Source organism: Sphaeramia orbicularis, chromosome 8 (genome assembly GCF_902148855.1).
Source record: "Sphaeramia orbicularis chromosome 8, fSphaOr1.1, whole genome shotgun sequence".
NCBI classification, from domain to species: Eukaryota; Metazoa; Chordata; class Actinopteri; order Kurtiformes; family Apogonidae; genus Sphaeramia; species Sphaeramia orbicularis.
In genome coordinates, this window is record NC_043964.1 from 32034501 (window position 1) to 32050625 (window position 16125).

At 39.1% G+C, this 16125-nt stretch overlaps 1 protein-coding gene across 3 annotated transcripts in view; it reads left to right on the forward strand.

Moving 5' to 3' along the window:
• septin9a (septin 9a) overlaps positions 1–16125 on the forward strand; it is a 71299-nt gene that overhangs the window by 19639 nt on the left and 35535 nt on the right. The window contains exon 1 of one of the 3 annotated variants that reach the window (XM_030141782.1): positions 2186–2338. The exons of 1 other annotated variant lie outside the window; for it this stretch is intronic. In XM_030141782.1, coding sequence (XP_029997642.1) covers positions 2317–2338 — 22 coding nt within the window. In that variant the 5' untranslated portion in view covers positions 2186–2316. Of the gene's footprint in view, positions 1–2185; positions 2339–12807; positions 13070–16125 lie in introns of those variants that run through there. One more of the 3 variants, XM_030141781.1, reaches the window with a different exon arrangement.

The window sequence follows — 16125 nt, forward strand, 5'->3', positions numbered from 1 at the left end:
GGATGGCAGAATGATTGCTCCATACATTACAGCTCCCCACCTGACATGAAGCAGACCTCGTTTAGATTAGTCACTCTATAATGGCCTTGATTTTAAATGACTTAGTTTTTAGTTTTTAGTCAATATGTATATTTATTATAACTGATATATATTATGTTTTTTGTGCAGATCTGCCTGTCGGTCTGTATTGTTGTGACTTTGCTGTAGTATGTGTGTGGTCCTGCTGCAAACAAATTGCCCATTTGGGACAAAGAATAATGATTCTGATTCTGAATTACTCCTCCCTGACTAAATTTTTAATTTTAAGTTACTCATATGAGCCACTTGGAGCCACCAGCGTGTCATCTGTCTTTATTTTATCAGCTGATTAATAAAAAATTAACCCTTTCATGCGTAGTGGACACTACAGTGGACAGCTATTCTACAGCTGTTGTCTTGTTTATTCATGTGTTTTGTTGTCAGACAACATAGTGGAGCTTATGCATCATCCCAAACACTGCAGTTCATACAATTACTATAACTTTGCTGTTCATGATAAACCTGATCTGCAGTAACATGTTTTAGTGTAAATCAATTGCTAATTGTTATTAGACTGTAATTGACAGTTTTTTGGAACAAAAAGTTTTTTGTTTTTTTTTTTTGTTTTTTTTTTTTTGCATATCCACCATAAACCCAGCAATGCATTTTGTCCTCTGTAGGGGCAAAAGTTTGACAGTTTTACTTTAAAAATACTATGCATTGCAAAGGACATTCCATTAAAAAATCAATCAATAAATAAAAACAATTTTAAAAATCTATCTGAAAAAACTGTTGCATTATGCAGTTTCCAATCAAGACAATTTTTCAGTGTAAAACAGCTAAAACTATCAATTTCCTGGGTCTCAGGAGGATATTATCTCCATGAAATGAGTAATAACTAATATTAGAGTATGATAAAATGTGAGAAAGCACTAGCAATTTAGCAATTAGCGGCATTAAAAATGTTTTTATTTCATAGTTTTCACACAGTATATCACTTTCTGATGATGAGTTTTAAATACATGTTTTTTTGCTTCAAAAATTAAACACGTGGTGTCCAGCTGAGTGGACATTTTTGTAACTCCATGAAAAATAGGTTCATAAAAAAAAAAAAATAAAAAATTCAGTTGCATTGTTTTTTAATGTGTAAAGAGGAATAAAAACACTCAAGAAAAAAATATTGACTAAGGTTCTCATAATTCATGCATGAAAGGGTTAAAGATATATGATTAATGATATCATAGCAAACGGTGCATATACGGCAGCGAATAACACACACTCACACTAACATGAACACAAATAGCACACACAGGTCAACACAAAATTCATGAGGTGACTCAAGTTGTGTATGTTGCACAAAACCACACATCGACATGTCTGAGTGTGTTTGATCTCTCTATCAGAGCGCAGACGCTTGCCTTGTGACCCATGACCTCGTGCGCATTGTGAGCGACATGCCAAAGGTCAAAGGTCATCTGAGTTTCCTGAACATACCAAGCACATTTTAAAGCAAGGGCTGGGATTTCACTTATCTTCATAGCCCAAACACACACTGGTTGTCCTTCTCTGCTGTTGTCCAGTAACACATACATGTAAAAGCAGAGGTCGCCTTACATCTTTTGTCCCTTAAAACACATTTGGGAAGTGTGTTTTGATAAAGTTCCTCCCTTGCTTCCGTCCTGTATTGTTTTTGCACTTTAATATTTTTTCAACGGGGTGTAGGTCTTTCACACGTTCACAAAAGCAGAACAGTATCTGATTCATCATGAGGAAGTCTAGACATGGAAGGATTTCCAACCAGCTTGGTGAGATTTCTGTGTGTATGAAAATAAGCGCTCAGTACACTCGCATAAGGAACATCATAAGTGAGCTGACAGAAGGGTTTGCAAGTCCAGCAGGTTATTTTAGTCTGGAGGAGCCTGTCCGTGTCACATGGTGGAGCTAATGGTTTCTATTTTCAAGATACAATGCTTCTTCAGTCTTATGTTCTGATCGGAGGAAAGAGAAAGAGAGACCGAGTGGTGAATGTAACATATGATCAGCACATGGGGATGTCGTAATTCTGAATTCATTAACAAGACACACACTGAAGGAATCAAACTAGGGAGAGGGAGGGACAACACAGAGCCCTAAAGGAAAGAGAGAGTAGGGAGAAGAGGAAGAGGAGGGAGGGAAAGAGGGAGCAAGCGAGGAACGAGAGAAAGGGAAGTCCAAAAAAAAAAAAAAAAAAAGACAGTGAGAGAGAGAAAGTGGAGTCAAAGAGAGACTACATGTGGCTGTGGAGGGTGTGATCTGGTTATGGAGGGGGACAAATTCTCAGGTAAGACAAACTCCAGAAGCTCTCGCCCGCACCCAGATAAGTGCATGCTTGTCTTTTGATTGGAAAAAAAAGAAACTAGTTTAAGTCAGCTATTTTACTGTGATCGAGTGTCTTTTTTGTGAGAGCCTGCCTCTATTTTCTCCTCTATGGTATTTTCCACTCTCTCATTCTGTCCTGTTTGCTGACTGCATGTTTTCTTTGGGGTTTGGAGCTGGAGCTGGGAGCTCTGCGGGGTTTGTGTAGCAGCTTAGCAGACCTGTTTTGGTTTATCCATCTTTATCTGCTCTACTGTGCCTAGAATGTTTGCAAGCTTTTCTGTCTCTGCTTGTGCTATTTGTTGTTTGTTCGTCTTGAAATGTTTAATCTCAACAGGTTGATAATCCGGCACCCTCTTCTCTCTATTTCCATCTCTGTCTGCATGTGTTTTTTTTATTTTACGGTCAATGAATGGAAATTAAACACTCATTCAGAAGCTGTTTATGTGTTCATTGGACAAAGGAGAATCACTTTTTTGTAAAGGTTTCTCTCTTTTCCCCTCTGTTACTCCATGTGCAGTCTTTTATTCTTTTTTAGTGTGAAACAGGAAAGGGCTTTATTTGAACAGTACAACTGTTGTCCCTTGTGGCTCTGATCCCACTTCGGCCATCAGTCATTCACTCCTTTAGCTAACAGGACAGAGAATGCTCTGCTTTAGTCCACTACCCACAGAAAGTCGACTTTTTCCACTCTGTCCTTTTTGACTTCAGTTTCACTGTTGGATGCTGCTAAGGACATTCATTTATAGTGATGGAAATCTGGATTCATATGTGTGTTATACACCATGCTAAAGTCATCAAAGAGGCGATGCTGTCACCTTCATATTGCTGTTTTTATGAGTGTTTCAGAGTTGTTAAAAACCTCACTGGCATGAAAAAAAAACTGGAGCTGAAGCTGGAATTGAAATGGTTAAGTGGCTGCAGTAGCATGTGTATGTTAGTGTATATGTGTGTGACATAGCGTGGATTGTGACACTTTCACAGTGTGAGAAATGTGGATGAAGGTGAGATCATTGTCAAGTGCACATGTGTATTGGAAGTATTATACTCTCACTGTTTTTCTCAGTGGGTCTTCGGTCCAGGTGCTTCCTCTAGAGAGCTGTAACAGCTTCAGCAGGCCATGCTTTACATTTGTTTCTGTTTTGTGTAAATTTTTACTGGAGTATACATGTATTTATACCTTTTAGAGTGTAATGACTTCATGGTTTTGTGTACATCTGTGTCTTAAAGTTACTGTGACATTGCATCTGCAGGAGGTACAGCAAAAAGCGGAATCAACCTATTAATCACCATTGATTCATTGGATACTTATCACAACTAAAAATACTTTATATTGATAAGACTCTGCATAAGCCATTGCATTAATGGGACAGTTTACTTCTGAGCGGCCTTGGTCAAATCAATTCACTTCATTTCTCACTTAAGTTTTTCCACTCTGGACTTGATGCTCATTTCCAAAGCTGTCTTTGTTTCCTGTGTTTTCTTCCCACATGAATCAAGAGAGATGATGCTCACAGTGGAAAATTTCTTTGAACCGCAGGGATTGTGAATAGAGACTAAAGAGGCTGATGTGTCCTATTTATTCCAGTCACAGTGAGGTCAGCTGATGATGTTTAATGAACGACTGCATGACACAGCCCCAGTCAGCTTTGTTTGGAAGGTCACGACTGCCTCTTTTACTGACCAACATCAGTAAAAATGCAAGTCATATTTATGAAAGTCATGAATTGTTATAAACCTGGGCAGAGGGCTATGTACTTGATGTGTAATATATAGTTAAACCACTAGGTGGGGGTGCTGAGTTGAGCATTTCAGAATGCTGATTTGTTTTATTGCTCTGAGCTTTAAGGAAATGTCTCTCAGGTGTGAACACTTAGACAAGGCAGGACTGTTGTTTATATCTTTGCTGCTTTACTCTCTTTATAGGTTTTAATAATAAATTCATTTTTCTTCCTGGTGAGGGTGATAATGTTTTGGCAGGGTTGCCTTGACAACATACTGAGAGTCGGCATGTGCAGTTGTGTAGTGGGGGCAATGAGGATAGACTTAACAAAGCAAGCTTGTTGGCTTAGTAAACATTGTTATTACCCAGTGGAGAAACGAAGAGGAGGGCGGAGGTGGTTGGAAGACAGAGAAAAAGGGAAATCTATTAAGAGTCATCTCCTGAAAGAGGACAGCTGCTCTCTGTAGTTACCAGGCTATTCTATCCCTGTGTGAGGGAGCACACACACATAGGCACGAGCATATGTGCAGACAGACGATACACTTACTCATTCACACATACAGTACACAGGCGGCCCACTCTGCAAAGAAAACCACTGAGCAAACGCAATTCAGGGGGTCTGCCACTTTATGTATACGTGTGTGTGTGTGTGTGTGTGTGTGTACGGTGCAGTCCAGCCATGTTTCCAACAGGTGCTCTGTTTGATTAAAGTTAGCAGAGCCTGGCTGGTGCTGCTGTTTAACATTTGGTTTAAGGGCAGCTGCTGTCACTACAGCTGTGCATATAGTTCAGATGAAGCTACTCTACAATGTGGGCTCTGGGGCCACATGAGGGGGTTCACATGCTTGTGTGTGTCTGTAATACTGTGAAATAGGGCGACCCACTGCTCTAATTGTTTATCACGTCTAGAATTACATTAGGCTTGTGAGAGTAGTTATTTGTGTACACTGATCAGCTCAAGTGTGAATATATTTAACTATTTTGTACCCTAGTGCTTGTTAATCCTACATTTACCGAAAAGTGCTAATCAGTCACTACTGTTGTAGTATCACATTTTATTAAAACACGCACACACTTATTCATTATTAACCAGTTGCTCATTAACCTACATATCGTAACATCATGACCTTTAAAGTAGACAATATAAGGCACTTATTAACCCATAAAGACCCAAACAGCCACCGACAACCAAAACCATCTACTAATGTAAAATGTTTAATATCTGTTGATCCACTAGTCCTGTCAATCCATATAAATAATTGGTGTAAAATACAGATTTTCATCTTTTCATGGTCATCAGATATGACCCATTTGGATGTTCAGAGGCTCCATAGTGAACATGGAAACACCGTCATCTTCTACAACATTGATTCACCAGTAAAACCCATGGAGTTGGATCAGTGACAATAAATGGAGACACTTGTTTTATGTTCAGTTAGTGATATATTTTACAGAAAAAGTCACTTTTTCTTCAGTTTTCTCTGTTTTTGATAAAATAACCCTCAACTTTAATCTGAGCTTTTATGAACATCTACATGATCAGTCAATTAAATATAGAAAAATACATGATGTTCACTGGAAAAATGCAAAATACACAGGATAATGCCATAATAAATCGCTTAAGAAAAGTTAAACATAGAAAAAAAAAACATTTTGGAATGGCCATAAAAATAGCACTGGGCCTTTATGGGTTAAACCCTTATTCTCCAGGACTACATTCTACAACCATTAGAGCAATAAGTAATAATTTTATTGTTAACATATATTTCACTGCCTCTGAATTGCAGTAGTAATCAGTCCATCCATCCATCCATCCATCCAAAGTATGCCAAAGACATTATCATAGGAAATTTAGTTATGAATATTTAACAATGTGGAACATATTCTGAGACTTGGACATGATTGATGCTGACAGTTTTTTTTTGTTTTCTTACTTGAGAATACTTAAGTAATATTAATGACATGTAGCAACAAAAGTGCAGATCATAGTACACCCTTCACCTGACCTTACAGAAGTGCCAAAAACAAAAAAAGACCCTTGTTAGAGTCAGTATTTGGGGGATATTAGGACATAGTAATTCTTGCCCACATTTCAAATGTAGTAGATGGCAGTAATGTGCTTTTTCATGTAACTGGAGGCAACCTTCCCCCTAAAACAGACAAAAGGAGAAGTCAACCCAGAGCAACTGTAGAAATATGGTACTCCACATTTTCTGTTGACGCAGATCAATCTAAGCTAAAGACAACACATTTCATATTTACAGGTTATTATACAGCAATGAAAATATTTTTATGAATATTATACTCCATTGCTGCAATTTCTGCTACTAAAATCCTCTAAATCTTACACATGGGACTTTTTGCAGTGCATCAAAATCAGTATAAATTGTAATTCATATACAATTTCCTTTGGTAATAAGCAGTAAATATGAGGTTATTGATGGAAAACTGTGAATTGCCTAGAAATCACAGAATATGGCCATATACACTGTTGCCCATAAACTTGGAATAATATTGTTTTCAGACACATTCCTTTTTTAAATTCCTATTTGTACACATCAATAATCACATTTGACCAAGTATAATGATTACACACCTAGTCCCAGTTACACTTTATCTATCAAGAATAAATCACATTGTCACAATCATTTCATGAGAAGAGGTAAAAATATTTTATTCTAAGTTTATGAGCAATAGTTTATAATAAGTTGAATGGTTTAGAGTGACTAATAAAATGCCATTTTGCTGCTAATATGTACACCAGTAAACAAGTAGTTAATGGTGAAAATTCAACTTAACATGTTTTTTCCCCCCTCACATTCAGCATGGACTTATCTTCCTGTTCTTTAATTCACACTTAAACAAATGGGATCCATCTCACCTTATCCTCTCCTCCCCTTTTTCTCCATCTTTCACCCCCCCATAAAGGAATAGAGCTGATACACCTTTTCTCACCTTGCCCCTTCATTTATTCCCTGCCTTGTCCATCCATCTCTCCTCTTTCTCTCTCTCCTCTGTGCCAGGTAAAGCTACTTATTATGAGGGTTGCCATGTAAACAGAGCAGTGGTAACTAACTAGTCACATCCAGAATATACACACATATATAAATGAACACACGCGATCAATGCAAGCAATGCACGCACTCGCAATGCACAACTCACACCGTTTTTTACCACTTCCAGATGGCTTATTCGATATAGCCTGACTCATGTGTGAGTTGTCTGCATCTAGGCCAACAAAGCTTTTGTTGTTTTAGGATGAACTCAGCAGGAAGTTGGGGTTTCCTCTGTAGCTGGTGGTGTTAATGTTCAAAACCAACAATGACTGCTTAAGCCTACATGTCAAGTATATGTAATGTTTTGGACTATGTTTAAGTTCTTCACAAAAACAAATCTCAGCCTATGAGCAACCTGTGTCTTCTCATTATACTTTTAATTTAATCTATATATCTATGTATAAAATAGTTTCCATCCGTTAAGTAAACATTCATCAACACACAAAAAATGACCAGGATCTAGTGGTTAGTTTGAGTGTTGCATAATTATTTCAGTCCAGCTGCATCTGTATGAGGTTGTCGGTTACAAACCATTTGCAGTGAATGAAACCGTTTTGGTGTATTCTTACGTCTCACTGCCCACTGTGGGTTTGGTTACCACTGACACATTTCGTGAAGCTGCATCTCAGATTCCAGAATTTGTGAGATGTCTGTCCACTGGCATAGGCTGGGCCAAAGGGGAGGGGGCAGACTGGCGCCAAATTGTGTGTATGTATGTGTAGTATCACTTATTTTATAAAGACAAAATGTCCGGTCAGTTATGGGTGAAGACTTGTATAAAGGTCAGTGTAGGGTTAAGGGTAGGGTAAGAGTTATGTTTAGGCCTGTTATGGTTATGGTAAGGGTCTCCAGGAAATGACTGCAAGGCAATGCGATGTCCTTGAGCACACGGAAATATTAGATGTTAGTGTGTGTGTATGTGTGTGTGTAGAGACTGAGTGCTGACGTTCACAACCTGTTGTTGCTTTGGCATCGGCCTAACAACTGCCACACCAGCCTGGCATCTGTTTATCTGTTTATAGAAGTAATCTCTCCTCCCACTCTCCTCTCATTTTTCAACCCTCAGGGGGTAAGACCCGATAGTAGATTATAGTTCTCATCATGATTATTCATTACAGTTCAACAATAAAGGTTTTATGAGTATTAATGATTTTAAACCATAGAACTGAAACAGTGCCCATAATCCCTCATGATGTTTTTTAACTAATATGTCACTGTACCTTTAGCTGTGAGTAAGACAGCCATGATGTGGTAATTACCTGTAGGGGAATTCACACCATGAGAAGCTAAAGATATCCATACTGATATGGCATCCAGATTACCCCGTATAACCTTACACTGTCATACCCACACTCACGACATGACCCACTGTATCAGACATGTGCTTTACTAATTGCAGATTTAAACTGTTTTCCCAAAGCATCGCATTGCAGAGTGATTTATTAATATATCGTCAGTAGAATTCTTTTCTGATCAGAGCAAAAAACATTCTAGACTTCCTCCAGTGTGACAATTGTTACAGCAGATTGGATTAGCGCTGTCTGGGCTTGCTGGGGCTTGCAGGGATATGCAGTGGAAGGAAATTTGCTATTTGTATATGGGTGTGTGTGTGTTTCAGTGAAGAGGTTGGTATGATGGGCTGTTCCATTGCTAGCCCAAGTTTTCACACTTGTATATTTGCATGCATCCGTTGTACATATGGATATGTGTGTAGAGTGTGTGCACATTAAGATCAGTGTGTGTCTGTTGAGTAATCGAGTGTGTTCTGGGGGAGTGGAAGAATCTGGCACACTTGTGCTGGGCGGGCAGGACGCACTGTGTGGGTGGAGGGTGTGTCTAGTGCAAGATTCTCCCCATATCTCCATCTTTATCTATTTCTAGATCACATTTCTGTATGCTAGTGACACCTCTACTGCTGACAGGGTTACCCATAGCAACAGGTTTTATTTATAGGTGCAACACTGACACCTGCTGGAGACAGTACCATAATGTCAGATACTGTCATATATCATATATACTTTCATATGCTGTTATAATATAGTTTGTATATATCTTAAAGAGGCAATGGGGTGAGAAGGAATAGTGAGAATGATTTTAATGGGGTGGTGGATGTAAAGGATAAAAGCCATGTTCCCACAGCGAGTGACAAACTGCCATGCTTAAAATTACATTCACTATATCTGGCATCCCAGGGTGATTCTTGAAATGTTTTCTCCTGTCGTAGCATTTAAAAGTTCCTAGCACAGAGTAAATGTACTCACTGTTAGATTACATACTTCAGACCAATGACTGAGCCACATTAGAAAACAAGAAACCACTAATTGAACTAATGAAATTGAAACTCTGCTCACACAAGTGGTCTGGTACTTCTCCTTTCACTCTTATTGTGGCTTACACACTTTGCATTTCCTCAGGAAGTGTGGTGGTAATATTAATCTCAGATAGCAGGTTATGGGACGGTAAATCCTCATATTTGTTTTTAAATGGTGCGTTAGTGTGTGTTTATGCATCCGAGCACATCTGTGTTTATGAGCAGTAAACAGGCCTAAATCAACACAGAATACAAACTTAGATTCCAACATAAGCAACAAAATGGCGTTAAGCTTGCCAGACATGCAAGATTTCAGTTCCAAATGCTGTATTATAAATCACACATGGGAAAACAACTATTAGGGAGACTGTAGATTTTCAGTCACTGTATATCCTATGTAATGTATTACAGCTTTAATCCAAGTAACTTTCCATATCTCTCCAAGCATATATTTCATTCCATGTACAGTATATATCTCTGCAGTTTCCAATGTGCATACACTGAAACAGTTGAGCTGTTTCCAGATGATAAGAAATTGCTTGAAATTTGACAGTGCACGGCTGTTCTATATTCACTCATATTCTCTATCTGCCTTATCTGGTCTAAGGCCAAGCAGTAGTGTCAGTGTAATCTGGTCTTGAAAATATGGAACCAACAACAAATATGCACCATTATTTCTATGAAAAACTTGTAGAATTTATGCAGCTGCAGCAGATCCACCAGATTAGCTTTATGTTGTAAATCGTTAGCCTCATAGCATAATTGCTTTAGTCATATTTTTGACTAAATTGTGATATCTGTTTAAAATGACACAGCAGTGTGAGGTGAGTAAAGGTACACAGATATTACAATTTGGCCAAAAATATGACTTAGGCAATTATGCTATGAGACTAATGAAATGTAAAGATGCAAAGCTGACATCTATCACAGATGCCTTAAGTATGAGATCATTCAGGAATATTAAGTTGAGATGGTAGGTGTGTTTTTGTTGTTGTTGATTCTTTTGTTATAATGAGAATGCTTGATGATGTACACATTTAATTTAATGTAAGCAGTGTGTCAGGTGAAAAGGATAGGCAAAAAATAAGCTTTTGCTTCTAGCCTATTCCTTTTTTTGGTTTTTGTGTTTATTACCTCTGCCAGGAGGTATTGTGATCGCTTTGCTTTGTGTGCATGCGTGCGTGTGTGCGTGTTTGTTTGTTAGCAAGATAACTCAAAAAGTTATGGACGGATTTTCATTAAATTTTGAGGAAATGTTGATACTGGCACAAGGAAGAAATGATTACATTTTGGTGGTGATCGGGGGGGTGACACTGATCTGCCTTGGCGGAGGTCTGCGCTCTCCGAGTGCTTTCCTTGTTGTGGTTGTTGTGCTGTGTGCGGCGATTAATGTACAAAAACCAAAAATAAACCATTCATTCATTCATTCATAACCTCTCCCACCCCCTGCACCACACTGTAGAGGCCCTGAGCAGCTCCTTCAGCTCCAGACTTTTACATCCCCTGAGCAAGAAGGAGCGCTTCCGCAGATCATCCCTCCCCACAGCCATCAGACTTTATAACAGTTCCCAGTGACCCCACCCCCTATATCACACCATGTACATTTGCAGCCACGATGACAATGTAAATATGTAAATAATATTTAATTTCTAATTCAAATTCTTTATTTATATAAATATTTATATAAACACCAAATTTTAAAATTTTCTCTTTATATTTTTCATTTTCACTCATCTTATCTGATCTTGTCTTCTTTTCTCTTCTCTTCATTCATTCATTTTCGGAACCTGCTTTATCCTCACTAGGGTCACGGGGGTTGCTGGAGCCTATCCCAGCTACTTACACATCTATGGGCAATTTAGATTAACCATTTAATCTATCAGTGCATGTCTTTGGATGGTGGGAGGGAGCTGGAATACCCGGAGAGAAGCCACGCAGACACGGGGAGAACATGCAAACTCCACACAGAAAGGTCCCACCCCTTATCTTATCTTATCTTATCTTATCTTATCTTATCTTATCTTATCTTTTCTTGTCTTATTTTGTTAAATATCTCAGTCCACAGCTTTTTCTACAAGACACACAAAACTCACACAAAAACAGCTATCCTTGTTAATTCAATACTTCTGTTCTCCTTTTCTATATTTTAAAGGTGTCTTTTTGTGTCTTGCTGTACTCTGCACTTATAATTTACTCTATACTTTGTTTCTATGTTACTTTTTTTAGTTGTGCATCTTATAAACATCTTTCTAGGGACAGGTGTTAGAGATTTGCATTGCTATAAACACTATGATGCTTGCATTAGATGTAAGTTTTCACTTTATCCACGAATAAACAAATAATGCTATCACGCCACAACTGCAGCTCCTATCAGTACTGGCCTTAGGACAACTTTTCACTGTGGGAAGTCTGGTTTTCACAAACGGTGTGATCTGAAGATGACAGCAGTTTACTTTTTGGTCAAATTTGGTAGGGGAGCATGAACTGTTTGGGTATCATCAAGATTATCAGGACAATTTAGTACACAAGTTGTGGGTTGCACATTCTTCACATGCATTCATTGGACAACTACGCACAAACATCCCCCAAATACCACATCCTTCTTGCTTATTTTTCCCAAGAGCACGTACATAGACACATAGACACTGACCAACACCCCTTTCCACCCTTTCCCCTCCTCCGCCCCCACACACAGAGGCTCATTCACATGGTCATTAAGTCATTAGGCTACTTATTTATTGATGTCTGCCTCCAGTGGAACTGAACATGTTAGCCGCTCCACTAAGCTCCTTCAAGATCCTGTCCACACCATAATAGTCCATAATACAATTCTCTGGATTTATTTGTGTTTTTGTTCTGAGTTTTCATTCCAAGTGCTATTAAATAAGGCATGGGATTGAATGAAAGCAGTAAAATATGTGATTTTACTGTACAACTTCAGCTGTTAATGATACCACCACCACACAGAGCTTCTCTTAAAAGTTATAAAAAGTTGCCTAGAGTGTGCAGTCATGTGGTTTAGAGTACAGAAAGTGTGTTTTGAATGTTAACATGCAAATAATTTCACCATTCCGGTCCAAAATGAGAGCTTTCACAGAAAAGAAGCAGTCAGTGTGAGTAGGGCTGAGGAAGGGGAGGGAGGTATGGAGGGAAGGAGAAGGGGGGGAGGGAAGACAGTGAGGTAGAGAAAGAGAGAGAGGGAGGGTGGGGGGTTGTCATCGCTTTCTCATTCCAGGCTCTGGAAGTTGAGAAGGAGGAGAGGAGAAAAATAAGTTGCTGCTTTAAGAAAGAGAGGAAAGATAGAGAGAGCGAGAGAAGAGAGCTGTGGGTTTGGATCAGTGAGCTTCTCAACTCTTATGTTTTTTTTCCTTCCCCTCCTCTCTCTCTCTCTCTCTCTCTCTCTCTCTCTCTCTCTCTCCTGCACGGGCTCCTAATTTGGGATTTGTTTGAAAGCGGGACTGCGCCTCAGGAAGACTTTTCCTTGCTAGGGAAAGGGAACCCTGCTCCCTCTCTCTCGCATTATACACACACGCACACACTTGCTCCCCAAAATGTCTGATTCCACTGTCAACGCTCACTTGGAAGGGATCATATCAGACTTTGAAGGTTAGTTTTTTTCTCACTTGCAATCTGCTGCTCTGCTGGTTTTTCTTCTTCCTTCCTCGTCACTGTGTGGAGTGAGGCACTCTTTAACCCTGCCGTGAGGACACTATAGATAGTTTCCACATGTTTGATTGGAACCAAACGGACGTGGAAAAACGGAGAGTGTGAGGGGTTCGTTGACATCTGCAGTGAGCTGTGGCATTTTGAGGGGAAATCATGCTTACTGCTGTGTAACTTTTGTTGAGATGCATAAGTGTGTGTTTGTTGTGGATGTTCATGGGCGTATCCATGTTTTAGCTGTGGCTGCATGTGTCAAAGAAAGAAAAGTCTGCATTCACAAGCAACTACTTTAGTTCCTCTCCTGAATCGTAGAAAGTTATATTAGGGTGTGTACACATATTGAGCAATCACGAGATAGCAACTGACCACACGGCTGTGAGGGGAACACCTGGCACACCTCCCCCCTCTGCTTCTCCCTCTCTGGGGCTCTTTTTCTCCTTTTTCTTGTCATCTCTCTGCCCCTGGCCCACAGATTCCCTCTGTCATCCCTCTCCTCCCACCATACCTCCTCGTCTTCCTCTGGCTATGTTTCCCCTTTTCCTCTCTCAGCAGCTCGTCCATCCTCAGTCCTTCTTTTTCTGCCCTGACTGGTGGTGGATGCGAGGCTAGTGGGCGGGGCTTGGCCGTGACATGCCAACACCTCTCCCCCAACCTGTCTGTCTATCTGACTATCTGTCTCTCACAAACACATAGCCATTAGGAACACATCTGCACTTGTCCAGAGCTGCGCCTCTGTCAACACCAGTTTGCTTGTGGTATGTACGGTGAATCTCCAAGTCTTTCTCTCTTTCCTGTCTTGAGGCCTCTAAACTGCTGGCTTACACAGTGCAACAGAGCAGAAAGATAAGTGACATTCAGAAAAGACAAGCATCTGGGAGAACACTTGTGCTTTAACCATGTGGCTCTAGGTCATGCTTTTAGACATCCCTCACATATGTGTAACACTAACATAACCGGCTATTGTTTTGATTGTCAGTGGTGTGTATGTGTGTGGGATGTGGGTGTGGGTGTGGGTGTCACTCGTCGTGTGTGGTAGTATCTTTTTGTCACCACCATGCACCATGATGACAACCAAACAGCCATGAAGTAGCACAGTATGACACGGATACAGCACAGATGCCGTAGTGTTTGTTATCTTATTGTTTTACTGCTCACTGCTTCTTATGAGTAAAGGTTAATCCTGCTTCTGTTATAGTAATATTAAAGCACTGTTCAGTGTTAAACATATTCAGACCCTTTTTAACCAAGTTAAAATGAAGTCATTGCAACAGCATTTACTATTAATTATTATCTTATTGGAATCATGTTACTGCTGCAATAATGTATGTGTTGCATTTCCCTGCTGGAGATGTTTAAGGCTGAGCTCATTTGCACTACTTCATATACTGCTGACTAGTTTAATCTACACCACTGCATCATATTCTATTAGATCATAGTTTTGTAGCATTGCTGACCTGTGACAACCACAAATGATTTTTCATGAACTCATAAAAACACTTCTGTTTTTTAGCTCAGTTTTGTGACAGGGCAATTTCCAAGGACTAATCCAAGAGGTTTTTTAAAAGCGTTTACTTAAGAAGAAGAGAATTTTCTCAACCCATAAAAAAACGCTTAATCAGTTTATCACAAACATTCAAACTCAACAGTGTCATTCCTGTTGTTTTCATTGGACAGAAAGGGGATGAAAACTGTAGTCTGAAAAGTTAAGTTTCTAGACAAATACAATGGATAAAATGAATATTACAGCATATAACATGTTAATATATAACATACATCTGCTAAACCACATCCCAGAGGCAGTGTTTTCCTCTGAGATGAAAAAGTACCTCATCATTTATATATAAACACTGTAGCTGGGTAAAAAAAAGAAAGAAAGAAAGAAAGAAAGAAAGAAAGAAAGAAAGAAAAAGAAAGAAAGAAAGAAAGAAAGAAAGAAAGAAAGAAAGAAAGAAAGAAAGAAAGAAAGAAAGAAAGAAAGAAACACCACAGGCAACGTTAAGAGTGATAAATAATATGTATGCATTTATGGGAAAGGAATAGTTCATATATAAGACCAAAATCTATTGATTATGCAAAACAAAGCAAGATATCTGCATTTTCTTTGATGTCATTAATTAACATACAAGAAGATAGTGAAAGTATTTGCTTTGGAGTTAATGATTCATTATTAGAAATATACTTTCATTCATTTATTCTGCTTATGTCAAGTTCAAATTCAGTGACATGCCACTCTATTCTATATTTCATATTTGTGCATAGAAGTCAGATTCACTTGGTCCCATATGTTGAGTGTTGAGTTAGTATTGATTTACTTTGTCATGTCAGAAGCTGAGACAGAGAGACAGAAGACAGGACTTTCATGCCCATGAGGCTGATGACCTCAGCTGTAACCTCACTCACACAGATCATTGACCGGCCACAGACACTTCCGCTCAGCACGAGCAGCCACACACTATTTAGTTTACAGCCCATTGAAGTCTAGCCTCAGTTCACTTGCAAACAGGTTTTTGTGTTTAAATGCCAAATTAAGAATATATGTATTAACGAGGCACTACAGACATTAGAAAGTAGCCCATTATCCTTCTTATTTTAACTCTTATTTCATGTAGTGGCATAGGCAAGTTGTGCTGCTACCAGTCCATTTTCTCTCAGTTGATCTTTTTCCCCCTCATTTTCTCTATATCCATCTTAGCTGCATGTTAAGGGCATTCACTGGTCCAGTGAGAGGAAATTCCACAGGACTAGATTTCTGTGGTGGGCGCAAATGTCGGGGTAGGCAGTGGAACAGAGGATCTGTGCATAGCCGGGTCTGTTTTTACAGATCTGCATTTGGCTTGGCCCACATGGCATTCACAAACCCAATAACAAGTTACACATAACAAGTTTTAACAGTCAATGATAGGATAGAGTTGCACATTTAATCACACGTTTAGGCAGGGAACTGCTAATGCACGAATAAAAATAAAAGTATTTAAGATTATAAGGAGAGTAATTTGATG